The sequence below is a fragment of the Spinacia oleracea genome, chromosome 2 (assembly GCF_020520425.1).
Source record: "Spinacia oleracea cultivar Varoflay chromosome 2, BTI_SOV_V1, whole genome shotgun sequence".
Classification (NCBI taxonomy): domain Eukaryota; kingdom Viridiplantae; phylum Streptophyta; class Magnoliopsida; order Caryophyllales; family Amaranthaceae; genus Spinacia; species Spinacia oleracea.
In genome coordinates, this window is record NC_079488.1 from 76,433,027 (window position 1) to 76,460,126 (window position 27,100).

Consider the following 27,100-nt stretch of genomic DNA (forward strand, 5'->3'; position numbering starts at 1 on the left):
TTGGGTTGAAATTGTTCGCATTTCTGGGTTGGATTTGGGTTGAATTTTTCCCAATTTTTGGTTGAATTTATTCGATTTTCTGGGTTGAACTTGTTCGAATTGGGTTGAATTTGTTGTTCGATTTTCTGTGTTAAATTTGCTCGATTTTCTGGGTTTAATTTGGGTTGAACTTGTTCGCATTTCTGGGTTTAATTTGGTTTGATTTTGGTTGAATTTGGGTTAAATTCTGGGTTGATTTGCCGAATAAAATTTCTCCCATTTATCTTATTTCTTTAATATTTTCTCTTTCCTTACTTTATTTTAAACATATAATCTCTTACACCCAATCATTACTCATATCCCAATACAACCCAAGATTCCAATTTTCTTAAAAACCACCCAACATTAAGATTTATAATTGAAATCAATATTATTTGTCGTGCATATTTTCCTTAAATAAGACAAACTAATTTTGAATAACAATATTAATTATTATTTTAAGAGAGGCCAATCAATGAGTGACATTTGTCATCACCACATTGATTTCCTCTCTTTCAGTATAATATACCAAACATGCTATAATTTTGTTTGAAAAGAGACAATATATAGGGGTAATAAAAAGAATCTTCCTTATCACCATAGTATTTAATTTTTATAGTTTTTTTTATATCTATAACAAAGGTAAATCAGAGAGTGACATTTTGTGTGCTCCACATTAATTTTCTCTTTTTAGTATAATATATAGATGTAAATATAGATGCAATTGTGTAATTAATTAAGTAATCATCGATTATATGTGGTTAATTGTTGAGGTCCTGCTTGTGATAATTAATGAAATATCAGAACTTTGGGACTTGATTTTTAAAATTGGTTTCGAGATCTTATTGGTTGATTCTAATTTATAATGAATTCTAATTTAGTGGTTTTACATGCGAGTTACTGTCTATGGGATTTAGAAATCTGTATCTTTTTTGAAAATTATTTTATGTATAACTGAACTTCGATTTGCAATTAGGATTTGTGAAGCTCCTTGTACTTTACAGGTTGGAAGTAGATTTTGGAATGTATCGTACATTTTTTTTTGAAGGTAAGATGAAGTACCCTATCAGGTTGAAACCCCGCACGGATCAACCCGTCCGGAATGTATCATATATAGAACACAACTCATTGGTCTTTCAATTATACATATTTTCTTATGAATATTTTATGAGTAAATATATGAATATGGTTAGATATTTACATAATACATGAATATTGTTAGATGTTTACTCCGTAAATAATACATGAATATTTTTAGGATAATTATTATTCACGGAATCTTTAAGATTTATAATTGAAATCAATATTATTTGTCGTGCATATTTTCCTTAAATAAGACAAACTAATTTTGAATAACAATATTAATTATTATTTTAAGAGAGGCCAATCAATGAGTGACATTTGTCATCACCACATTGATTTCCTCTCTTTTAGTATAATATACCAAACATGCTATAATTTTGTTTGAAAAGAGACAATATATAGGGGTAATAAAAAGAATCTTCCTTATCACCATAGTATTTAATTTTTATAGTTTTTTTTATATCTATAACAAAGGTAAATCAGAGAGTGACATTTTGTGTGCTCCACATTAATTTCCTCTTTTTAGTATAATATATAGATGTAAATATAGATGCAATTGTGTAATTAATTAAGTAATCATCGATTATATGTGGTTAATTGTTGAGGTCCTGCTTGTGATAATTAATGAAATATCAGAACTTTGGGACTTGATTTTTAAAATTGGTTTCGAGATCTTATTGGTTGATTCTAATTTATAATGAATTCTGATTTAGTGGTTTTACATGCGAGTTACTGTCTATGGGATTTAGAAATCTGTATCTTTTTTGAAAATTATTTTATGTATAACTGAACTTCGATTTGCAATTAGGATTTGTGAAGCTCCTTGTACTTTACAGGTTGGAAGTAGATTTTGGAATGTATCGTACATTTTTTTTTTTTGAAGGTAAGATGAAGTACCCTATCAGGTTGAAACCCCGCACGGATCAACCCGTCCGGAATGTATCATATATAGAACACAACTCATTGGTCTTTCAATTATACATATTTTCTTATGAATATTTTATGAGTAAATATATGAATATGGTTAGATATTTACATAATACATGAATATTGTTAGATGTTTACTCCGTACATAATACATGAATATTTTTAGGATAATTATTATTCACGGAATCTTTAAGATTTATAATTGAAATCAATATTATTTGTCGTGCATATTTTCCTTAAATAAGACAAACTAATTTTGAATAACAATATTAATTATTATTTTAAGAGAGGCCAATCAATGAGTGACATTTGTCATCACCACATTGATTTTCTCTCTTTTAGTATAATATATAGATTCTACAAGACTAAGAAATTACCGTAAGATTGTGGGAATCAGCTATAATAAATCATTATACTAACCTACATCTTGCGTTCATAATTGAAAATGCAGCAGGAAGCACAGCATTAATTAACTTCCAAAAAAAAAAGTATAAAGTATTCTTCAACGGCTTCAGAGAGCACAAATTGCCCTGATTTTGCAACATCTCGAGTGCTTGAATCCACCGTATACCATACACCCAGGAAGACGCGTGATGCATACATGCACGCGTCCCTAACAAACCACTGCGCGTGACTTTCTGTAGGCACACCTGGGACTCTGAGAGTGACAAAATGAGTGCATTCCTGCTTTGCCTGCAATAAGGTTAACGCTATATTCAACCTCTTCATTCTTGACTCTGAGACCCTTTGAGATAATAAAGAGCCTTCGGAAAGAGCCACGAGTTTGCTTCTGGGAAAAACATAGCTGATACTTCTAGTACTACATTAAAGAAACTTCAAAACTGACACCAAATTATGGTATGCTTGTACAGTTTGTTACAAGAGTGGGATTGGCCTTGTATGTTGTAATCAATAAAGGACTGTGTCAACATGGCTCCATGTCCAACCATTGTCTTTCACAAAGCTGGTTCCAAATTTTGATGATCCAGTTAGGAAGACAATTGGTCCGTTTTGCATAAAGTTGGGAGACACAGCGTCATCATCCTCTCCCTCTTCCTATTCCTCTTCCCCTACCTCTACCCCTACTTCCCCCTCTCCCTCGCCCTCTTCCCCTCCCTCGCGAACCATATATTCCTTCATCTCCGCCGTCATCTCTTTCAAAACTGAACATGTTCATCCTTATATCTTCTGCCTTGTCTCTAACAGGACCTCGCTGCTCCTGAAGAGTAAACAAGAAGTATATAGATCAAATATAAAAGCACTAACTTTTTGAGGATCTACTCTGGAAAAAATAAAACCTAGACAGGGAAAAATGGAAGAGAAATGGGAAGACAAAATCATATATCAAATTATGCAAATATCAGAGACAAAGACAACAGAGTCAACCATTATCTCTAAAATCACCCATCTATGAAATTGAGCATTGAATCATCTGAAAAGACTAATAGAGGCATTCACCTGATCTTCCAAATTAAATTGGTTCTGGAGTTGCCGAGCGAGAGCCTCGTCGTGATTGAGATCAAGAGGTTCGTTTCTAGCTGCTGGAATTGCCTCAGCTTTTCTCCTTTCCCACTCTTCTAGAGTGAAGACCTGTTTCTCTTCTTGATATTCCTTCCCCTTGTACCTTGAAGCTCTATATCTTTCATTGTTATGTTTTGGATTATTCATTTTTTGCAGGAGTTTCTGTGCAGCTGCTTGATTCTGGATAGGGATATATTCAGCCACTGACAGGCAAGAAAATACCAACTCATTTAATCAGATTATTGATACATCAAGTGAATCGTCATTGAATATTATTGTATCACAGAATTCATTATCATCATAATGACCAAGTTGTTCTCAGAGAAGTGATGGAAGTGAAAAAAATTGACATATGAACTGCATTTAGTTCGATGAACATGCACAGAATGAATTAATTATAAGGTAAGGTAAAAGAAGCTGGACCTTCTTTTGTCCTAGTATCAGAGCTAGTTGGCTTTTCTTCAGCTTTTTGGGAACTTGAACTGGTTTTCAGATTAACATCTGCATCATCAGCTTTAGCATTGAAGGCTTGCTTTTTATCCATCTGCCGGATATCAGTATCTCTGGAGGACTTAGCAGCAGTAGGTATGCTGCTCCTGGAGGCTGATGCTGCTGATCCAGTGTAAAATGCAATTTATAAAACTTGAAAAGGATATAATTTCACAAAATTCAGGAAAAGCAACACACTGATGTTCCTTGCGACAGTAATGTTTTTATGTTTTGGATATGACCCATGCAACAATAATGATCCATGTAAACATTCAAAAGTAGTTTAAAATGCAGAATCTGTTTCTCTTTGTGATTTGTAAAGGGCCACTGCCTATAGAGAATTTAGGCATTAACACGAAGCCAAGGCCTGAGGACGGTGGCATGGGGAATAATGTTAGCCTTAAGTAGTCATCCTTCTTTGTTTGATGTTATATAAAGTTATAAACACTTCCTCACATACGACATGCAAAACTGCAACTTACAAGCATCCCTATAATATCAACTTATCAAGACTTTCTATGTAGGCCGGATGCTTATAAATTATAATTGATCATAAAAAATAAAAACATCACCCTACTAAGAGCTGTGATCATGAAAAATAAAAGCAAGATAAGAAGCAGTATACCATTACGAGCAAAACCATGTTTAGGCCCTCCAATCTGTAATTTCTCAAAAGGTGGGGGACCACCAGCGTCGCCTTCTCGACCAAGCCTCAGGGAGGAGCGGGAGAAACCTGCATACTTCTGGTTCATCTGCCACTCTTCGTACAATGATTCCACAACTCCTCCCATCACAGTTATCACATCTGGAATAAGGCAGACGATACCATAATGTACCACCACTTTCTTTTCCAATCGTACCTGCCAACAAGCAACAACTGGTATAACTAAGGCGAAAATTAAAAGGCCCCCATAACCACCGAGCAATGTGCCATACTATTGCCCATAACCAATGAAACAGCAACACAAATGAACACCATTGTTTTCAATGTCATTCCATGGATGACAACGTTTGATCACATTCAATTTTAATAGCAGTTCAAGCTTTTCGAATTACAATATGATTTATTTACGCGTCAATATTGATAACATTTCTCAATGTCTATCACAATAAGAGTTCCAACCAGACCAAGACATATTTTATTCATTAAATTTCTTCTCCATCTTTTGAAAGGTGAACGCATATGTGAATTGTGAAGGTTTAGCCTATGATTTCTGATACTAATTCTATTATCCCTTTATTGCTCTCTAGCAACATGCATTTCCAACAAAGCAAGATTCCAATATCCCAACACATAGAAATGGGGAGATCTCATATCCTTAGCAGTGCATTGCAGATAATCAAGTCTAGAGTTATCGTCTATTTCTATCGGAGCTAGAGGTCACCAAGTTTTCAGTTTCTCGACAAATGAACTAAATCAAACATCAAAACTGCATGAAATCAATACTGGAGAAGACAATTGATTCCCATTCAGAAAAGCCCAAAACAAGAATTTTCACATAGCATTGGTCAAACACGAACATTAATCGGACAAATCCCTCCAAATCATCAACTGAATCATAAACAAGACAAAAGCATAAGTGCATAACTGAATCATTAGCAACAATGATCAAATGAGAGAGTAACCTTAGTTCCCGGGACTAGGTTATCGGACAAAGACGGGATAGGAGAGTACTCCACAGCTGTAACTTCAGACTGCCCATCACTCAAAACCAACTTCAGAAGCCTCCGATTGCTAGAACCTTTATATCCATCCACCTCGCTGCTCCTACTTACATCCTGCACTGAAGCTATCTACAAAACCCAAAACCTAAATACAATCAATAAAAGCAAAATTAAACCGAAATTTGTGGGGAAACTGATTAGAATACTTTACAAGGTTGAAAAGGCTAATACAATTCCCCCCAAAACCCCAACAATAACCAACGAAAGCGATTATTCCAAATTTATAGCAAAAACTCAGAAAAAAACATACAAATTTGGGGGAAGAAAACTTTGAGAAATAAATAAAATGAACTAAGATGATTACACCAAATTTACCAAAATGGGGATAAATTGACAATTATTTCGAACTTTGGAGAGTATCCTAGAATAAACCCTAGAAGGGTGGAAATAATTAAGGAGCAGAAGAGGAAAAAAAATTGCCTGAAGAACTTTGGGAGGTAGAAGAAACTGAGACGCCTTGCGAAGGAGAGAAGGATCAGGTAATGATTTCCCGCCAATTGAACGCAAGTCAACGTTACAGAGCTCGGATTCCAAAGAATTGACGGAGAAGGAATCGCCGTTGATGGCGGAATGAATGGTGATGATTGCTCGGACTTGATCAAGGCTGACGGTGTTAAAACACCAACCTCTGCTAGTTAACGATTGCAACCACCTTTCTGTTAACGGTGTCGACGAAGAGGACGACGACTCCATTGATCTCTCTCTGGAATGGAGAGTTTTTTACATGAAAACCAGGGAAATTTAATTTTGGTGTTTTCCGACGGTTTGCTGACGTTTTCTGGTAGGATGTTCGGCTTCACCGCTTCACAATCTAATCCGACTCTCACAAGTCACAAGCCCATACTGCATTCTAGGAAGTATTTTTGTGCAAATGCTGCACCCCTGGTGGCCCATCCAAAATAAACATTTATTATTTCGGAAATGAACATATATTTATTTATTTGGAAATGAACATTTTACTACTTCCTCCATATTTATTTAAGAGATACATTTGGTCGGACATGGATATTAAGAAGAAGAGTTGAATGAAATAAAATAATAAAGCAAGTGGAGTTGGATAAATATTTTAATAATTAAATAAGTGGGGACCATGTCATTTTGGTGGGTGGGATGTGGGGTGGGTTTATGAAATTATTTGTTTAATAGGATGGTGGGTCATATGGTAAATTACATGTATTATTTAATTATATGGTGGGGTTGATAAGTTACTAAAAATGGCAAGTGTATCTCTTAAATAAATACGGCCAGAAAAGGCAAGTGTATCCCTTAAATAAATACAGAGAGAGTATTTCGGTAATGAACATTTACTATTTTGGAAATGAACATTTATTTATTTATTTGGAAATGAACATTTATCTACTCATTCGAATATGAACGTTTATCTAATTATTTGGCAATCCTCATTTATTCAACCAATTTAGTAATGAATATTTATCTACTGATTGTGAAATGAGTATTTACTAATTTAAATATGAACTTAGTTATTTCATTACTATGTTATTACTTTGAACATATATTTACATATATTGAGCAATTAAAACATGCCAAATAACATATTTTACCAAAAAATTGAACATTTTAGGCATTGCCTATGTAAATTGTACTTGAATTATAAGATGTTGGTAGAAATCATCCATTGATTTTTCTATATCTTCAATCTTGAATCTTGCTTTTGATGTAGTCTCGAGTTTTTATACTTTTGAATGTGTGTATGAAGTGTGTTTTGAACACAATATTTGACTTTCACGGTTTCTAACCAAAATGCTACTCCGTACTTCATATATGATTTTGGTTCGAACATGTAAGCACCTTCTATTCAAGTATCCTTCACTTTCTTTAACGGAATAATAATTTGAGAAGGGGATTAATAAAGTTATTACAAGCAACAAAAAATAGTGCAGTATAGCTTATATTATCCACAAATGATAGTGTTAACTGTTAAGTCGTGAGACTTGACGGGATGCCCTATGTAATTACTAGTATTATGGCGTGCAGATATTTTTTAAAATCTGATTTGATATACGCAAGTATGTTCTAACGTTTTATAAAAAATTTAACAATTTTTATAAGTGTATTATCGACATCTTATGTGGACACCTAAGTGCTAAGTTATTAAACTAAAGTTCGATCATGAACTAAAATAATACTTCAATTACTTTAATTCTTTCTCTAATTTGTTAATTAAAGCATAGTCTTATATACAACAATACATTCCTAAAAGTATGTACATTTTCTAAAACATGTAAGAAAATTTATAAAACTAAAGAAAAAAAATATACATATTTATATGTAATAAAATCTACTTAGGAATTAATGTAATAACAAATTAACTAAACTAAACGTAAAAGATTGTTTTTTTACTTGTTTATTATTTATTTTTTCGTTTTTTGCCGCAAAGTGCTTGTATAACCATATAAGATTAAGGTATGATTAAGAATTTAAGAGTAAGACTAAGTTTAATTTTGTAATAATAAAATGTAAGATTGAAGGGATGAATTCCAATTTTTTTAACTGCCTTAATAATTTCTTTCATGTTTGCTATAGGAATTAAATTAAATTATTGTTGACTTTTGATTTCACGTGCATTGAAATTTCATTTTTTATAATATGACATTAATTATCAGTTTTTAGAATCATTATAATTAAATTAAAACTTATTAAGGGTATTATAGTCTATTCCATAGGGGACACCAAAATGCCATTTACTAAAATGACCTCACGAATTCCCTTATAAATTAGAGATATACATATCTTATATGCACGCGATGCACGCAAAATTACTAAAAACTTAAAATTGTATTTTTTACTTAATATTGATGTATGTGCGTAAGCAAATATCTTGTACATACTACGTGCAACTATACTCTTCTTTTCTACATAATCATATCTTACCATTCTCATGGAAAATAAATGTCATAATAGTTTCCTAATTTTAAAAATTTATAGAAAATCCATAATGCTGGCACCAAAAAATTTCCTGATTTGTTATTGCTTTTCAGTTTTTAAAATCAATAAATAATCAGATTTTTAAATCAATAAACAATTAGCTTTTTAATTGAATTTAATTGTGAAATTTTAGAGGGTAATTTAGTCTTATCCTAGGGGGACACCAAAAGTGATGTTACCGAAATACTCATCCCCTCTTCACTTATATAATAGAGATTTAGTTTATAATATATCTGTTCCATTCAGAAAAACCTTGTAATCCCTTATAATAACTAACCCATTATATTTGACTTTTACGGTTTTAATTTAATTTCCTCATTGTTATGGGTTGAAAATGAAAATAGTAAGTAATTTGATATGATGATCAAAAGTAATTTAAAAATGCACATTTACTGATTTGAAAATGATGAGCATGCAAAGAAAACAAATAGGTTAAAAAAGAAAGAACAAGGATTTAAAAGATGCTCAGTAATAGAACAAGAAAGAGCAAAGAATACAAATGGTTGAACAAATAAAACAAAAAGTATGAACAATCTCATTATGAAAATTAACCATATTCTTATTATGAACAAACAAATAAACAAAAAAGAACAAACAATATAAAAATGAACATAAAATTCCAGAAAGAAAGAACAAACAATACAACAATTATGAACAATTTTATGAATAATTTTAAAAAAAAAAACATGAAAGAACAAACAGTACAACAAGAAAGAACAAATAATACAAAAAGAAAGAACCAATAATACAGACGCTTGTAAAAACATAAAAGATCAATGAAAAACTTAATTTCATTATGAACATTAACCAGCTGATTATTATGAACAAACAAATAAACAAGAAAGAACTAATAATTCAACAAAAAAGAACAAACAATATATAAAAAACATAAAATTCAAGAAGAAAGAACAAACAATACAACAATTTTGAACAATTTTATGTTTAATTTAAAAACCTACAAGAAAGAACAAACAGTACAACAAGAAAGAACAAACAATATAGGCGCGTCGTATTTTTGTGGGGTTGCTTCTCATTCTTCTCATACTTCTTTCGTCCCATATTTATAGTCTCGTTTGATAAAAAAAAAAATACGGGTTTTATGAAAAATGGAATATAGTACATGAAAAAGCAGAATAAAGTACAAATGATGATTGAGTTGGATGGAAAAGTGGAATAAAGTAAATGGAAAAGAGAATATAGTACATAAGAGAGTGGAATATAGTACATGAGAATGTGGGGACCTTAATAGCCAAAATTAGAAACATGACTATAATTTTGGGACGCCCGATTTAGAAAACAAGACTATAATTTTGGGACGGGGGGAGTATGTGATATGGGCTTGTAAATGCATATCATAGCAAAAGATAAAATAGTAAAAAGATAAAAAAAGAAATTGAATGGTACTTTTTAAAACAAAAATGGTACTTTTTTTTACAAAATGCCATGTGTGTTGCCACACATATCAGATATCCGAAAATACTTCCTCTTGCATTCTACCGGGTCCTGCAGGTTTTCCATTTTATTCGACTTATTTTATCTGAACTTATATTATTTGAACTTATCTTGTTTTATCTGAACTTATTTTATCTGGAAAAAAAAACTTATTTTATGTGAAAAAATAGATAATTTAAATTTTATTTCCAAACATTTTCACAGAGATAAGTTTATTTCATAAAAGATAAATCTGTATAGATAAATAAGTATAGATAAGATAAGATAAATTCACATAATATAAGTGAAATTGAACAGAATCTTGTATTAACTTATTTGGACTTATTTTGTTAGAAATAAGAAATAAGTCCAAGTAAGAACATAACACAAATGATTAGGGTAAACATTTAACTTTGATTGTAATTTTTATTGTACATCGGGAAAAAAAAAACATTCAAACGTAACACAAATCTATACTAATATATTAAAAGGCGTTTGAGAAAACGTATATGTGTCACGTAGACTCCCTCCGTATTACGCCATGTCACCACTAATAAGCATCATGGTATAACAACCAAAAAAACATGTAGCAAGGATCGAACATCAAACCTCATGGATTAAAAGTTCACTTCCTACCATCTCAACTAGCTACAATGTTTGTCATATATTGTACATATAAATGTAAAATACAATCTTTTAAAATTGGGCACATTATTAGAAAACGTAAACCCGACTAAAAGTAAAACCCGGGGCAACGCCCGGGCCACACACTAGTTCTTATTTAAAAGTGGTGTACAATAAATATTAGGAAATTTCAAAATTACCACATTAGTCCATTTTTACAAACTTACCACCTTATAAAATTTTAATTTAAAATTAGAAAAATTTGTCAAAAAGTACCTTCTTTTGCGTCACTTTGTGAGCTAGTACCTTATGTTTTCAGTTTTGTGAAATAGTACCTTAAATTAAATTTTTGTTTTAAAAATGGTCCTTGTTGCAACATTCCGGCCAAAATCACAATTTTCCGGCTATTGATTCAACCTTCCCTCCAAAAAATTGTGGGTGTGTAACAAACCTAGCCAAAAATCACGCGCCTATGTTAACTTCTTATAAGAACAGCAAAACAACAACACTTAGACAAGAATTTTAGATCTACACTCATTTATCTTGGAGGGAAAACAGCTGGAAGTACTTTGAATTTGGTAAGATGATGAGCGTGTGTGAACACGCGATGATTTCCCTCTAAAATTGTGGCAACAACCGGAATCAATGGCCGGAAAATTGTGATTTTGACCGGAATGTTGCAACAAGGTACCATTTTTTAAAAAAGTTTTTAATTCAAGGTACTATTTGACAAAACTGAAAATATAAGGTATTAGCTCACAAAGTGAGGCAAAAAAAAGGTAGTTTTTGACAATTTTGCCTTAAAATTACCACTTTATAAAATCACAACCCTTCAAAGTTACCACATGTTAATGGATTTTGTTAATTTTTTCGTTAACATGTGGTAACTTTGTATGTTTGTGATTTTATAAGGTGGTAGTTTTAAATCCAAAAATGGAAATTTTGGAGGAAAACATAAAATTCGATAACAGGTGGTAACTTTGAAGGTTTGTGATTTTATAAGGTGGTAATTTTTAATTAAAATTATAAGGCGATAAGTTTGAAAAAGTGGACTTTATAAGGTGATAATTTTGAAAAAATCATAAATATTATACGTCAGAGTAAAAATTAACTCAAAATGTTTAAAATTATAAGGTGATAAGTTTGAAAAAGTGGACTTTTAGTGTTGGAACTTTCATTTTAATAAAAATTAATCATTCAAAATCACTAATAATGTAAAATATTAATCATTTACCCTTTTAAAATATTTATCCATCAACTTTTTTTTTCATAATAGAAAAGTTAATCAAAACATATTAAAATTTATAAAAAAAAATCAGGGTAAAGTTATCTTAGTGTATAATAAATTTAATGTACACCTTGTGCGTACATGACCTTTTACAAACGTAATCAAAGATGTATTAAGGGAGAATAACTCGAATAAAGAGGGTGTGTTATGGACTTGTCGGTTGTTTTAACCTTTCCGGTCTAACATGACTGTAAAACAAAAAAAACTCGTATAAATTACTCCATCCGTCTCTTTTTGTTCTTTACATTTTTCTTTTTGGTTGTTCCAAAATGTTATTTACATTTTCTTTTATATTATCACATATGCTTAAATATAAAATTCTATCAAAATTTGTGTCAAATGATTATTTTAACCAATTAAATTCATTGTGTCATTTAATCTCTCACACTTTTATTTATACTAATTGAAAATCGTTATGTTTATACTAATAAAAGAGATTATGAGCAATTTTAAGCATAATAAAGACGTTGTTACTATTATTGGGTGTAATATGATTTTGATTTGAATTATACACCATTGTATGGTTGAATTTGACAAAAATTTAAACTTGTATATAAGTTTTTGTTTTGAGCGCATATTTTACATATCCATTACAAAAATTAATTAAAATATAATACGTATTTTAAAATCTCAAACCGTTGGATCGAACCCGAAAGTTCTGGATTTTGAACAAACATTTGCAAACTCGAATCCGAAAATAACCGACCTAAATTAACCAAAAAGTAACTTTGTATAACCCGACCCATCCGACCCATTTGACAGGTCATTGCCAATAACCATACAATTAGAGCTGTCTAAAACTGACTCGACCAGAAAATCCGACCTGAACCGACCGAACCCGAAACCGACCATGACCCGAAATTTTGGTAAAACAAGTTTACCTGAAACCTGACCGTACCCAAACCGAAAAAATCGATAACCGATTTTAACCCGATGTTGTATGACCCGAACCCGAACCCGACACCCGACCGAAAGATAACCGATAACCGAACTGACCCGACTGAACAAAGATCTGAACCCGATACCCGACCCGACAATGACCTTACCCCGATTTTTACCACATAACAAATGACTCGACCTTTGGAGTAAATATTTTACGCTTGAATATTTTGAGATGACTAAATCAGATATTGACTCGATCTTAACCTGTGCCCGAGAGTGAATTCGCCCAGCATTTTAACCGACCCGAAAATTATCCGATCCGAACTTGACTGTTACAAACCAGACTATATAAGACCCAAACCCGAAATTGAACCAGACCGAAAACCAACCCGAAATTGTACCCGAAATGAAAGAAACCCGACATGACCCGACCGAAAACCAACCCGATATGCACCGAGTGATCAAGTGACCCGACATAATTCGAGAACCAGACCCGACCCGACCTGATGACCTGTTTCGACAGCTCTACCTGCGATAAGGTCGAGAATGAAAACAGAAGGTGTTCCAAAATTCAAACAAAGGACCTTCAATTTCCCTCCGCTGGTATTTCCCCACTCTCTCTCTCTTTTCTGCAGGTACTTCCTCAACTTTGCGCTTGTTTGTTTGTTGATTATTATGATATTTCAAAGTATCTTTTATGTATATTGGGATCTCATGCTTCTATTTTAACTTTCTCTCTAGGGTTTTATTAGTATTTTCTAGGGTTTTTCTTGTTCTTTGGTGCTCCAATTGTGCACTTTGTTGGTCAAATTGTTACATTTGCTGAAGTTTTCTGCTTTTGTTCAACCTTGTAATGTCTGAACTTTTTAGATTTCACTAGAACACTGCTGATTTCTCTGGGGTATTTTATCGAGCTGGTGGGTGGTTTTTTTGTGCCTTTGTGTGGCTAAGTTTTGACTTGTTTCTTAACAGATCAATCAGATCCTCTCTTCCTAAATGTGTTTTAGTTCTAACTTATTAATGTTACTCATAGCTAATTGGTGGTAGATTGAAAGTTCGAGACTAGGATATATAGATTGCAAATTAAATTAATGCGGTTTCCGTTCATGAATTCTCAATTGACTGATAAATTCTTTGTAAGGATAGTCCAAATTTCTTTGACCAATAAGCCCACAGTTTATTCAGAATTATCAACTCAATCCACGGAATTACGGTGTATTTGGTTTGCTGCCTTCTGTTGTGGATATCTCATATGGTTTATGTTGGATCATCTTTAAGTGATAAAATAATCAAAGTGATTCCCATTACTTTTATCGTTTATTAACTTTACTTCTCTAAGCTGGAAACTGAAATTGCTATTTGGCCCATTTATCCTCAGGAATTCAGGATAACACGGCGTTCTTGACTGTGAATCTAAATGGCGGTGAGCACTTACTTTTTGTCACATTTGTGATGTCTAATGCTTTAATGAATCAATTAAGTAGATTAATTGGTCTAATTTGATTGATGAAATTTTAATGTTTTTATGTCCCTGATGGCAATCATGAGGAGAAACATTTTCACTATGCTTTTACTCAATCCACTACATAGTGTGGTCGTGTGGGGAATTGGGGACGGAATATTGAAATTTCTCACTTCCATTTGGCCTTCTTATTACTCATTTTATGCTGGCTTCTTGGTCATTCATTATGATTAGCACCCCCAATTTCCCAAACATATTTGGATTACAGAATTTCTCCTGCTCAATGCAATAGTATCCTTATAATTTAAATCGAGTTAGGTGATGTCATGGTATGCTTAAATAATTGACCAACTTGCCTTCTTAACTTTATCTATTGACTTATACGGAATACATTATGCTCTTCTTCTGCCCCCTTATGACTGTGCGAGTGCCGAGTGGTATGTGTGGGATGCTGAAATGCAACTGTTGCAAGTCCTTGCAGTTTTGCGTGTAGCATTGCTTGTATGGACCTAATTGTCTGAAAACGCATACTTCTGTTTGGCCCACTTATACGGGGAAGGAAGGAGAGTGGTTACGTTGGTATTTTGTGATTAGTTTCAGTTTCAGGTGTGTTAGATTTTCCACCAGATTGTTGTCTGTTTTATATTTTGACTGTCATGATGAAACCTTTTCTTTAATAGTTGTGCTCCTTTGCAGACCGTCCCAGTTAACCCAAAACCTTTCTTGAACAATTTAACTGGAAAACCTGTCATCGTGAAGTTGAAGTGGGGAATGGAGTATAAAGGTAATTTTCCCGTGATCAGGAAATCTAATTTTGATGTTTTGAGTTTTTTTTCCTTTTTATTTCTCTTCAGTTTCATGACGTTCTCTTAAACTATCTTTCGCTTTCATTTTGGCTGGCAAGTCCAACGACTCAAAATTAGTTTTTACAGAAAAAGAAAGGGTGAAATTGCCATTTTCTTTTGTGTGAAGCATTTATTTGAGGTGTAACTGGTTAATTTCAATTGGCCACGGGGAAATATATGTGACAATGCTTTCATATGATCTTTTGCAGGTTATCTTGTGTCTGTTGATGGCTACATGAACCTACAGGTGCTTACTGAAAACCATTTTGTTTGACTGCATTTCAATGATACTTGTTCTGAACTAGTGGATGATTTTCTTTGTGTTGTATAAACTTGTATTGTTTAATATCATAGTTGCTTATCTTTTACATTGATGACTTGCCTGCAGCTGGCAAATACTGAAGAGTATATTGAAGGCCAGAAGACTGGAGATCTTGGAGAGATCCTCATCAGGTTATCAATGTTTTCTTTCAGTATCTACTGTTATCGCAAAGTGAAAATTCTTAGTACAGGATTGCACCTCTGATCTTTTTAGCAATATGGAGTACAATGTCTGCAACTTCTGAATTGTGCTTCGAAGTTAGAATACACAAACATTTTGCAACTGGTTCCATCTATTTTAATTGGTATAACCAGCTGGTGTTGGGGTGACTTGTTATACTTTTGAGTTTTGAGGGATGGGTTATATACTTATATATGTTGGGAGGTGACTTTTGCATTGTGTTGGAGTGATTTCTTATTTATTGGGAGGCTCCTTTCTGCATGCCTCGTCCACAAATCAGGTGAGATTGAGCTTATGAGATTGGTGCTGTGGTATGATGGTTTTATAGAGTAAATATTGTCTGATTTGCATTCGCTCATAACAGACGATGAACATCAATTCTTCTGATCTAGTCTTTCATGTTAACTTGTTGCTGAGTTTGTTTAGTTTACATGTTTTTTATTTCATCCCCAAGCTCCAGAATCTAACACCACCTTGTATTTCTGGGGTATTATTTCCCATAGGTGCAACAATGTCCTATATCTTCGGGGTGTTCCTGAGGACGAGGAGATAGAGGATGCTGATAAAGACTGACATACAAGCTTTTAGGATTGTTATATGTTGCAGATCTATCACAGCCAGCTCATGGGAGACGGATATATTAGGGCGTAGAAGTTACTGGCTAAGATGGGTGTGATACATGACATACAATTTACAGAGTGCGTATTATGTAAAAGAATCGCTTAATATGGCGTAACAAAATATTCGTACGAGTTTTATGGAAATGGAAATCTGGTTAGTTGGATGTTGTAGTTTATGACCTTTAAAGAGCTCCTTAATATCCCCAGAACTTGGGAGAATTCAGTCATATTGCTCCTTGCCTCCTTGGAAACCACCTAGATTTAAGAGATTCAGATAGGATACGTACTCCATTAAAAAGATTTCACATTTTCTAGAAATTACGTTCGGAATTTTTGATAAAGTACCCTTCTTCCCCCTTCTAACAAACCCTTTAACTTATGTTTAGCATTCTTTTCCCTATCTTTGAACCAGAGTACTGTGCAATACTTTCAAACAAGCTGTACTGGTGCTAATGTTTTTCAAACATGTAGGCCAGTCGGGGTAATGCAGCTTCTGAATATTATTCACATATTTTCACAATAAAGTCATGTTTTGTAAGGGTGAGTTTATCCCTAGTCTTGAAGGGAGTCTCGAGGTGAGTCTCAAGCCTAAATCTTGAGATAAAGTGGTAAAATACTACATCAAGTTTTGAAGTGAGTTTGAAAATCCAAGACTCACTCAAGGCTCACTTAAGACTCCACTTTTTTCTTCCTCCAATCAAATCATGCAACATCACCAAACTTAATTTATCTTATTTCACCCAATTAAATTATTGATGGTTTATGTATTATTTTGTTTCATTTGCCTTTAAATTTATGTTCTAGATCTTTTGAATTTAATATGTTGTATTATTGTTTCTAATTTGTACGGAATATATGTCAATTTCGAAATTATTTTCATTTTTTTTTATCGAATTATAAATTACTTTGTTTTAGAGCTGATCAACATGAGCTTGGCCCGACCCGACCCGGTCAGAAAATTACCGGGTTTAGGGCAGAAGATTCCGGCCCGATTTTTTTAAAAAATTGCGGGCTTTGAATAACGCAAAACAACAATTTTAGTTATACATTTGGCATGGCCCGAAATTGGTCCGAAAAGCCGCTAATTTTGGCCCAAAATAGCGGGTTTTGAGCATACAAAATTGGCCCGAAACTTGGCCTGGCCCGCCCGACCGACATAATGGACATATTTTTATGCCCTCGGCCCGACCCGAACCCGGCCCGGCCCGCTTGTTGATCAGGTTTACTTTGTTTGTACATAAGAAAGCATAGTTTCAATATTATTTAGAAAATATACTAAAAAAAAGATATATACATAAAATATTATTTTAAGAGTTAGGTGAGTCTGAGGTGAGTCTGGGGATAATGTGCAAAAATAGGGTGAGTTTTGTGTGAGTCTGGATAATAAAAAAGTTAGTGGAAAACTGATGTGGCAGAGTCTGAAGATTGAAAGTGAATCTGGAGATAAACTCACCCTAACCTTCTGTTCGACTTATATTACACAAAATAATAATAATAATTATAAGATAAGATAAGTTTAGAAAAACAAATTTTATATGAATTAGGAAAAAAAAAAAAGTTCTTTTTCCCTACAGTTTTAGACAAAATAGAATATTTTTTCCAAGACAACTCCTTACACGTACTTCATTTCAGATAAAATAAGTTTTTCATATAAAATAAGTTTTTCAGATAAAATAATAAGTCACCCTAAATAAAATAAATTAAAATTAAATAAGACTATGTTCTCTTTACCTGGCTGATTTTTTTTTTTGCCTGGTTTGGTTTAGAGTGATTTTTTCTAGTCTTATACGAAGTATGTTTCTGGTATGATTTTTTCTAATATAAGTTCAAACAAAATAAGTCGATAAGAAATATAGGTCTAAAATGATACTCTGTATGTGTCTTGTCTGCAGATAACAAGGACTCAAATATCAAATTGTCTTATACGCTCCAAAGTATACAATAAATTTATTTTACACCAGGATAACTTTACCCAGTTTCTTTGTAACTTTTACCTACTTTTTTTTTTTGTAACTTTTAGTATGTTTTTAATAACTTTTATATTACAAAAAAAGTTGATAGATAAACATTTTAAAGATTTAAATGATTAATTTTATACATTATTAGTGATTTTGAAGAAATAATTTTTATATATATATAAAAAAATCGTTAAAAATAGATAAATTTTACACATATAAGGATAACTTTATACTCCCTCTGTCCCAGATTAGTTGTTACACTTTTCTTTTTCGTCCGTCCCAGATTAGTTGTTACACTTCTAAATCAGGAATGACCCCACAATTATTGTATTGTCTTTCTCTTTCCACTATTTTTTTTGTCCCCACACCCTCTCTCATTCAATTACAAAAATACTCCACAAACTCCTATCACATCTACTTTTTCAATAAAATAACAATTGATAACCACACTACTAAACTGTGTAGAGTGTAACAACTATTCTGGGACGGATAGAGTAGCATTCTGAGTTAACGTACTTCAACATGCAATATTTATTGTACACCGTTTGTGAATAAAAATCCGTGCTCAAATATACGGAATAACGGCTAGTGAGCCTATGAATGAATTAATCAATTTACTACGTATTAATTAATAGGATTAGTACGTAGGCATGTATATGAACCATGCAATTAAAAGGATTGTTGATAATGTTGGTCCCCTTGATCAGGATTCTCATTTATAAGCTCACCTAAATTGTCAGCTGGAACCAATCCTTGTATAAATGAACATTTAATCATCTTACCAAAATTTCTCTCTCATTATATATTCAATTTATTGAATATCAATTAACCTATTCAGACTTTGAAGAAGTTTATTAATTTATTCACACTACTCCCTCTGTTCCATAATGTTCCTCATGTTTACTATTTATATGGTCAAAGTTTAAAAATTTTGACCGTAATTAATAGTATGATTAAGAGTATAATTGTTAACCTGTGGGATATCATTGGATTCGTTTGAATATAAATTTTCTAAATATCAATTTTTTTTATAATTTTTACTAATACGAAATTAAAATTATTAACGGTCAAAGTAGTGCATTGGAGACCGCGCAAAATAGAAAAGTGAGGAACATTATGGAACGGAGAGAGTATGTAAGAACAAATATATTCCGTATTTACTTGGGGGTATTATTTGAGAGGAAGTACAAATACATATCAGATATGTATGGGGAAATACATATCAGAACATAAGACAAAATAAGAAAAAGGACAAAAAAATAATTAAATGGTACTTTTCTAAACACAAATGGTCCTTTTTTTTACAGATATGGGTAGGTGGAGTGTTTAGTTTTATTAAACTAGTTGTTGGCCCGTGCGCTAGCGCGCACGATCCCCCAAGGTATAAAAAAATTATTTTGTAGAAATATACGTAAAAAATGGCTTCTACAAATCTAGGGTAAATGCTAGAAAAACAATGCAAAAGTTTGATTTGCGTGTAATTGATAACATGAATTTTAAGTACGTTTACAATATAAGTGCCATTATTATTATAGCATCCACAAACAATATTAAACATTAAATTATCCACAATTGTTATCATAGCATTATACATGCAACATTAGCGACGTGTTTCTAAGATAAAGTAAAGTTTCTTAGTACACGTTTACAATATAGGTGTCGTCATTGATATTGAAGCATCCACATGTAACACTAAACGCTCTACAATTGCAGTACTCGCAACGAAATATTTGAATCATAGCTTCTGATGGGGTTTGAGTCACTAAAGTATCCATATATCTCCCTTGTTCGTTCTTTCAACAAGTGGATTCCTTATACTTGGGTGGGCGATGGGGCATCTAATTTTCCATTTATACTTGATCCTGGTCAAGTAAGTTGCCACTGGGGAATTGAGATTGCTCAAGTGATCTTCTTGCATGCATAATCAAGACTGGAATGGAACTTTATCAGATTATGAGAAGAAAGACTAAACGAACTGAGTAAATTTGAGTAGGTAATTAATCAAGACTGGCTATGTAAAATAGCTAGCAAAAATCTACGTAACACCTTTTCAGCAATTCACTCACTATGAATCTATTGTATAATTAGGCACACATTAAAACATCCACCGTTGAAGATTATGATAAATCAAATAGAGAATTTACTGTGTACATTTAGTTTGTACATTGGAGAAAAGTTTTTCCTTAGCGTTTTTTACGTTTTCTTCTGTTAGTTGTGACTTCAGATCTGATATGTGTTTCTGGGTGCATCTGCAGGGGATGGCTTTTATATGTTCTTGCTTCACAACCTATATTTATAGCCATGTTTATGTTTCTGACACTATGGCTCAGTCAAGGTCGACCTGTTGTAGAGGTGAAGGTCATAGCTCCACCAACAAAGAAGGCTATGTAGCAGATTTTAGCTATCCAGAACGCAATTTCTCAAGCTGAGAGTTCATCCAATTCGGAAATATTATTCTTCTCAAGCTGCATGCCTTGTTGTTATCCATTTCTCCTCAGGTGTTGATCTCTGCCCATCGTTTCTCAGTTCATTTAAGGTTTTTTTTGTTGCCTGACGAGACTGCACACATATATATATATATATATATATATATATATATATATATATATATATATACACTACAAGAAAACGTATCTTTTCCAACCGCCTAAAACAGTCGGTAAAGTCCTTAAAACAGTCGGTAAAAAATTTAGCGACCGTTACTAGTCGATAAGGGTGGACAGTGTCTTTATGGTCGGTATTTAGGTAATTATTGACTGAAAAGCAGTCGCTAAACTTATTTAGCGACTGTTTAAAACAGTCAGTAAATTAACGACTATCTAGCAGTCGGTAAATTTACGACAGCCTAGCAGTCGGTATTTTAACGACTATTAAGTCGGTCGGTAATTTACCGACTGCCTAATACAGTCGGTAAATTACCGGCCGACTCAGCGGTCGGTAAATCAGTAAATTACCGACCCCTAAACGATCGGTGTTTTTTATTAAAAAATTAAAAAAAAAAATCAAATCCATCAACTAAGAATACCCGGTGAATAGTTCGATTTCCTCAAAGAATATGAAAATAATTTAATTATCCGGCTTCAATGTCGATTTCCTTTAGTTGCACCAAAATTTTGAACTCATGGGATTCATATCAAAATCACAAGATGAACAATTTTCCAGAAAATAAAAAAAGGGGATGAATTAATATATACATATAAAAAGAAAAATTAATGAATTTAGGAAAAGGGGTTAAATAAATGCAACCCAACAATAAAAATAAAAATTCAAATAATTACATACCAAATATGCTAATAGAGTAGATCTGAAAATTGAAAATTCACCAAACTAATTCAAACAAAGTGGACCAGAACGACGAAATCCTGTAAGTTCCGACGCTTCTTATGCTCCCTTCTTACTTCAATTCCTTTGTTCTCTTGAGTTATTCACCTACATCCACATATAGAGATATAGAATCATCAATAAGAATATTAATATAAAACAAAAACAATAATAAAAAGAAAACTACATCTAAATAACGAAATTAAAGAAAGTGAAATTGAAGGAGAGTAAGACGAGAAGACGTAAAAAGGAGAGCTGGATTAACCATAAACTGCTCAAAATTTTAATTATTAAACAAAAACAAAAATGATATATCACAAAAGGGAAGAAGAGAGGATGAAATTAAGAACATAAAAAACGAAAAGAAGAAGGAATATGGGTAGAAAAGTGAAAACATACCATAATACTAGATCTGGAAATCTAAACTAGAGCAAATTCAGTATAATCGATCCAAAATTGAAGCCTAGCTTGATGCGTTGATGTTGTTGTGTTGATGCGTTGATGTTGTTGATGTTGTTGCGTTGATGTTGATTTTTAACAGGAAAAAGAGTGGGGGAGAGGGGGAGGTGAAGGGGGAGACAGAGAAAGAGATCGAACAACCGGTGAGAGAAAGAGAGATAAAGAGAAAGAGAGGAGGTGAGAGAAAGAGGCGGGTTTCAAATGAGCTTAAGGGTTTTGTTTAGGCTTTAGGGTGGGTGAGGGTATGTGAGGCAGTCGGGAATTTATTTTTGGAAAATTAGTTTCGCTACCGACTGAAAGTGTGGTCGGTAAATGACTTTTTACCGACTATTTATTTTGCGGTCGGTAAATAATATTTTACCGACTGCTAGGGCGGTCGCTAAATATTTTTTTCCCGACTATCTATATTGCGGTCGGTAAATCTCTTTTTACCGACTAATTTATGAGCAGTCGGTAAATGTAGACGTTAAAAACGCGAATTCTTGTAGTGATATATATATATATATATATATATATATATATATATATATATATATATTCAGCTAGCCTTCGTCTCTCGCTCTCTTGCTGCATTTTACTCGCATACTTCTTTTGTTGTATAACTTTTGAGTTGTTCATCTCATGATGGCAATGGTAACGCAGATAGTAAGATGTTTATTTTGTTCATTACTGCATCCAGTTTCAGGTGCATGTTGGTTACTTTCGCTACATAAATGTAGTTTCATACTTTCATGTACTCTCAGTGTATGAGTTGTTCCATACCATGGTTATTTGTTCAGAAATGTTGTTGAACCTCGATAAAGTTGTGATATAATTTATGATCCATTATTTGGAAGATACAAAGAGTTGGTGTCTGTTACTTCTCTTTCTCATAGAAGAAACAATCTAAACTCTGTAGTGTTGGCAGAATACATGATGGGAATAACTGACTCCAAGAGTCCAGGGTACATAGATATAGAAATGTAATGGACTAATGTCATGACCAGGTAGCTAGGCTATAATAATTATGAACTTTCATTTTGCAGACGTTCTTACTAAATGCAGTCCCTTTAATCTAGATGCCCATTTCTCAAAAGTCTATCCACATTATCCGATATGTTCTACTGCGTGCAACTAGGAGCGAAATAAGCCCCTTTTTTTTTTTAATTATTATTATATGTTCTAGCTCCGGGTTATGTATGGCGTATGTAAGATGTGCAAACTTGAACACTGTAGCTGTACTCTTTCGATGTGCATCTGCATGCTAGCACAAAATTGTTACTTTTGTTTGTTTGTTTGTTTGATGGTACCTGGGATGGACGGAAATAAATTTGTTGGACCTCTTTTACTAGATTGTGTAATGCAAGATTATATGAGTGTTGATGTTGTTTCTTTATCCCGGATTTCTCATGTTTTCACTGGTTTAAAACTGCAGACAGTAATCCATTACCTCACTCTTTTCTGCTATTGATGATTTGGGATGAAGTACAAACGCGACTTGCTGTAAAGGAATGTGGATTCCTTTGAACCCATGTGTTCGCTTACTATATGATCTGCCGATATTTGATCATCAGAAGATGCAAAGCTACGATAATAACGATTGTTGATAGGGCGTGTTTGAAGGATGTCTCTGATTTAGCAGCCATTACAAATACTTTCACTCCATTTTCAGTGTGGTTATATAAATAAGTCTAATTTGGGTGATGTATCCTTGTTGATCGACAAAATTGTATGTATATTAATTAGATGGTGTATATCAGTGGTTTGTACCATCTGTTAGTCTGTTAGGAGCAAAGTCTTACTTTTTTATTTTTTCAAATGATTGTCATATTATCGACTTTTAGATATACAATTATATACTATTTAATTTAATCATCTATATAATTGGATACTTTTTAGTGATATATAAAGGTTAACTAGTGTCGTGGTTGAATTTTATAATATATGTACCAGGAAAATCATTTATATACAAATTCCTAGATCAAGTGCGGCTCATTTTTATATATTAAGTGCGACTCATTTTTATGTTTGTGCTGCTATTTCTATGTCAAGTGCGGGCACATTTCCAAAATTGGCAGCAACAAATTTGCCATGTGCGGGCTCATTTTTAAAATTGGCAGCACCAAATTTGTCAAGTGCGGGCTCATTTTCAAAATTGGCAGCACACAATTTGTCAAGTGTGGGCTCATTTTCTAAATTGGCAGCACTTGAAACATCAAGTGCCTCAAGTGCTGCCAACATTTTGGCAGCACTTGAAAAACATCAAGTGCGGGCATGCCATGTGCTGCACATGTAAAAGCCCGCACTTAACCCCTTAAGATGAGCCCACACTTGAGTTTTTTTCTTCTAGTGATAGTGTTTTTTTTGCATATTACACGATTGTTTCTGACTCTGAATGCTGAAGCAATTTGTTTTTCTGTAGGAAAAACAGTAGCAAAGAAAGATATTATTGAAGTTGTTAAAAAATTAAATATACAAGTTAACATTGACTCAGGTGCATCATCAGCTCATCTTCAGTTCAGAGTAATCGCATGCTTAGTTTTTATACTTGGTGGTGTTTGGAATCTAGTTATATTGGTATTTTCTTTCAACAATCTTAAGACATTTTTTCTTAAACAACCAAGCACACAAGTCATTTGAAGCCCTTAAGGTTTTTCTTTCGACTTTTATATGCCCTTCTCTAGCACTTGTAAATGGCCTGCCTGTTTTTGTTTCAAATTTTGCATGGCTTATTAATCAGTAGGCTCAAATTTAGGCTTTGTTGGTGTACTCCAAATGAGAGAAATCGGGCAGTCATAGAAGACAATAAACAAAAAAAAGAAAGGAAAATATATAAACAAGTCTCTCACAGCAAGACTTTAACCATTTGCCAGCTAAAGAACAACAAACTTGGTAAAACTTTATCAAGTGAGGTCATCTACTAAGTTCTGTTTGGACTACACATATATTATAAAGGTTTATCAAGAGGTATATAGCATAATGTACATTGGCTGACCTGTAATTTAGATTCAAAGTCTTAAGGGGTCCATTGCATCAGATTGAGCACATGATTTTGTTCAAATTCTCCAACAGCAACATGTATGCAACATTATTGTAGTTTAGCATACAAGAATCACCAGTATCATGGAGACACCTGAAAAATAATGATAATTCTCTTGTTTTATCTTTATTTACATCCTTAAGTAAAATCTCTAATAAGAGGAGAGGACGAGATATGAGAGTTATAAGAAGTACAAATTAATCAATGTCTGCATCAAACTACAATCTTGAGTTCCATTCAACACAAAATACTCAGGCTATTATAATGACCAACTGTAGACACCTACATTTGTCCCCATTCCCGAAAGGGAAGGTTCGATGATGAAAACATAAATCTCCACTTGACAACGCATCTCCTATAAAATAAACGAATCTCAATTCCCCTCTTCATTTCACCCGAAACCTGCTATTTATGGAAACCTGCTAAAAATAGTAACTGCCGTAAAGGGTAGTTGCTAAAAGTAGTAAGAATAAAAAGATAGAAACCTGTCAGAATTAGGTGTTGCACTCCAACATAAAATCCTAAAAGAGATAGAAATTGTAAAAGGAATTCTATTCCTATCGCAGTTCGATAAAAGAGTTAACGTGTTAATTAAACTCATAACGAACCTAGAGTTCGTAAAGGGCCCAGACGCATTCCGTCGTAAATTGATACGCACCAAATAACTCGGATTAAGTCTCTTAATGAACTCCATACTCTAGAGTCCAATCTGACAAAGAATTCTGCCAGACCCTATTTTCAACGCCCAGCCCTGGGCGCCGAAATCTTTGACGCCCAGAGCTGGGCGCCGAAAATACCTGGGACGGATTCTTTTCCTAATCCGTTTCGTATTCAAATTCCTGAAAAAATGTCTTTCTACGCCACTTTTTCCTATAAATAGACCCCTAAGTTCGACGTGAAAAGGACACACAACACAATTATATTCTGAGTATTGACTCCAACCCTTAGCCTAAGCCTCACGCTGCGAAACTGTTCACGCGTTCTGTCGCAATCGATCCATAAATCGAACAGAACGTATCCTGTCCCATAATTGAGATTCGTTAAATAAAAAGGAGAAATAGCAAAGTCAAAGTGGTTAGTTTTCTGAGAACCGTGACGCACCTCTCAAGGGTGCGTCGTAATGTGCCCCTTCTCGATGATTTAATTGCTTTCCTCGCCCTTTTTATGAACTGTTAAACTAACTAAATCTGATTGTTCTATCACGCCTAACAAATATAATATTTTTGGGAAATTGGATTATCATGCTAGGTCCCTTAATGTTATTTAAATCAGATAATCGCGATCGATCTAGTATTATATGTTGCATATTGCTAAAATCAACTCAGATTAGTTTAATAGTTAACGCATGTCCCTTCAATTATTTATGCTGAGCTAGTAAGGATATCCTGCCTCTGGAGTTATCGACGAGCGAAGTACTCCTCTCGGTAGTTACAGTCCCCCGAACCCTCAATCTCTACCTTGCGGGTGTATGTTGAGAGATCCCCACACCAGGGATCACAAGGGAACCTACGGCCGTCGTGGTCAAACATAATTGCAGTCCCTTTATGTCACGATAACCGGGTTTTGTCAGTTTTTCTCATTGTCGTTAAAAACTGAATGACGACTCCTATATTACTAGTCAATTGGGTGTATACTCACAGGAAATCCAATTACACTTGATTGAATAAAAAGAATCGTCACACCCACGAGGGACGAGGTCACGCACTAGCCTCGTGCTTTTTCGACCCCCTCACACCAACATCGAAGCAAGTAAACATATAAAAGAAATCTTACCCCCCAGCAATAGCAGCCATGACTGGTGCAACTACAACACTAGATTTCCTTAGGACATCAACAACTTAGGGGTACAAAGCATGATCGAACCTGATGTATGATCACATAAATTAATAACAACACCTTAATATAGCTTACATTAGAGATTTGACACAAATATAGGACATACCTTCAACTAGTAGACGACAACCAGAATTGACCAAACTA

At 33.5% G+C, this 27,100-nt stretch overlaps 2 protein-coding genes and 1 long non-coding RNA gene across 7 annotated transcripts; 1 reads left to right on the forward strand and 2 right to left on the reverse strand.

Moving 5' to 3' along the window:
* Positions 1-2,258: 2,258 nt before the first annotated feature.
* LOC110774971 (uncharacterized) lies at positions 2,259-6,621 on the reverse strand. 2 transcript variants are annotated; one of them, XM_021979573.2, is made up of 6 exons: positions 6,184-6,621; positions 5,665-5,832; positions 4,664-4,898; positions 3,973-4,158; positions 3,487-3,752; positions 2,259-3,247 (listed from the first exon to the last, which is right to left on the reverse strand). In XM_021979573.2, exons 1-6 carry the CDS (start codon positions 6,454-6,456, stop codon positions 3,068-3,070), a joined length of 1,308 nt encoding a protein of 435 aa, XP_021835265.1. In that variant the 5' UTR covers positions 6,457-6,621; the 3' UTR covers positions 2,259-3,067. The 2 variants fall into 2 exon arrangements, with proteins under 2 accessions (XP_021835265.1, XP_021835264.1); XM_021979572.2 differs by having other exon boundaries at positions 3,973-4,161; positions 6,184-6,619.
* A 6,833-nt stretch (positions 6,622-13,454) lies between these two features.
* LOC110774972 (probable small nuclear ribonucleoprotein F) lies at positions 13,455-16,527 on the forward strand. 3 transcript variants are annotated; one of them, XM_021979574.2, is made up of 6 exons: positions 13,455-13,569; positions 14,313-14,357; positions 15,093-15,180; positions 15,451-15,488; positions 15,630-15,694; positions 16,247-16,527. In XM_021979574.2, exons 2-6 carry the CDS (start codon positions 14,352-14,354, stop codon positions 16,314-16,316), a joined length of 267 nt encoding a protein of 88 aa, XP_021835266.1. In that variant the 5' UTR covers positions 13,455-13,569; positions 14,313-14,351; the 3' UTR covers positions 16,317-16,527. The 3 variants fall into 3 exon arrangements, with proteins under 3 accessions (XP_021835266.1, XP_056693038.1, XP_056693039.1); XM_056837060.1 differs by having other exon boundaries at positions 13,517-13,537; XM_056837061.1 differs by lacking the exon at positions 13,455-13,569 and adding an exon at positions 14,878-15,002 and having other exon boundaries at positions 14,315-14,357.
* Positions 16,528-20,132: 3,605 nt separating this feature from the next.
* On the reverse strand, positions 20,133-22,585 carry LOC130467009 (uncharacterized). 2 transcript variants are annotated; one of them, XR_008927167.1, is made up of 3 exons: positions 22,042-22,345; positions 21,604-21,750; positions 20,133-20,251 (listed from the first exon to the last, which is right to left on the reverse strand). It is a non-coding gene; the product is annotated as an uncharacterized lncRNA (long non-coding RNA). The 2 variants fall into 2 exon arrangements; XR_008927166.1 differs by lacking the exon at positions 20,133-20,251 and having other exon boundaries at positions 21,449-21,750; positions 22,042-22,585.
* Between the last annotated feature and the right edge of the window lie 4,515 nt (positions 22,586-27,100).

Excerpts from the sequence above, each read along its gene's own strand:
- LOC110774971 (XM_021979572.2), bottom strand. The coding sequence starts at position 6,456 with ATGGAGTCGTCGTCCTCTTCGTCGACACCGTTAACAGAAAGGTGGTTG. Across the intron at positions 5,833-6,183 it reads TACCTCCCAAAGTTCTTCAG|ATAGCTTCAGTGCAGGATGT; the intron begins GCAATTTTTTTT and ends TGGGTTTTGTAG. Across the intron at positions 3,753-3,972 it reads TGATACTAGGACAAAAGAAG|TGGCTGAATATATCCCTATC; the intron begins GTCCAGCTTCTT and ends CTTGCCTGTCAG.
- LOC110774972 (XM_021979574.2), top strand. Across the intron at positions 15,181-15,450 it reads GTGGGGAATGGAGTATAAAG|GTTATCTTGTGTCTGTTGAT; the intron begins GTAATTTTCCCG and ends GATCTTTTGCAG. Across the intron at positions 15,695-16,246 it reads CTTGGAGAGATCCTCATCAG|GTGCAACAATGTCCTATATC; the intron begins GTTATCAATGTT and ends TATTTCCCATAG.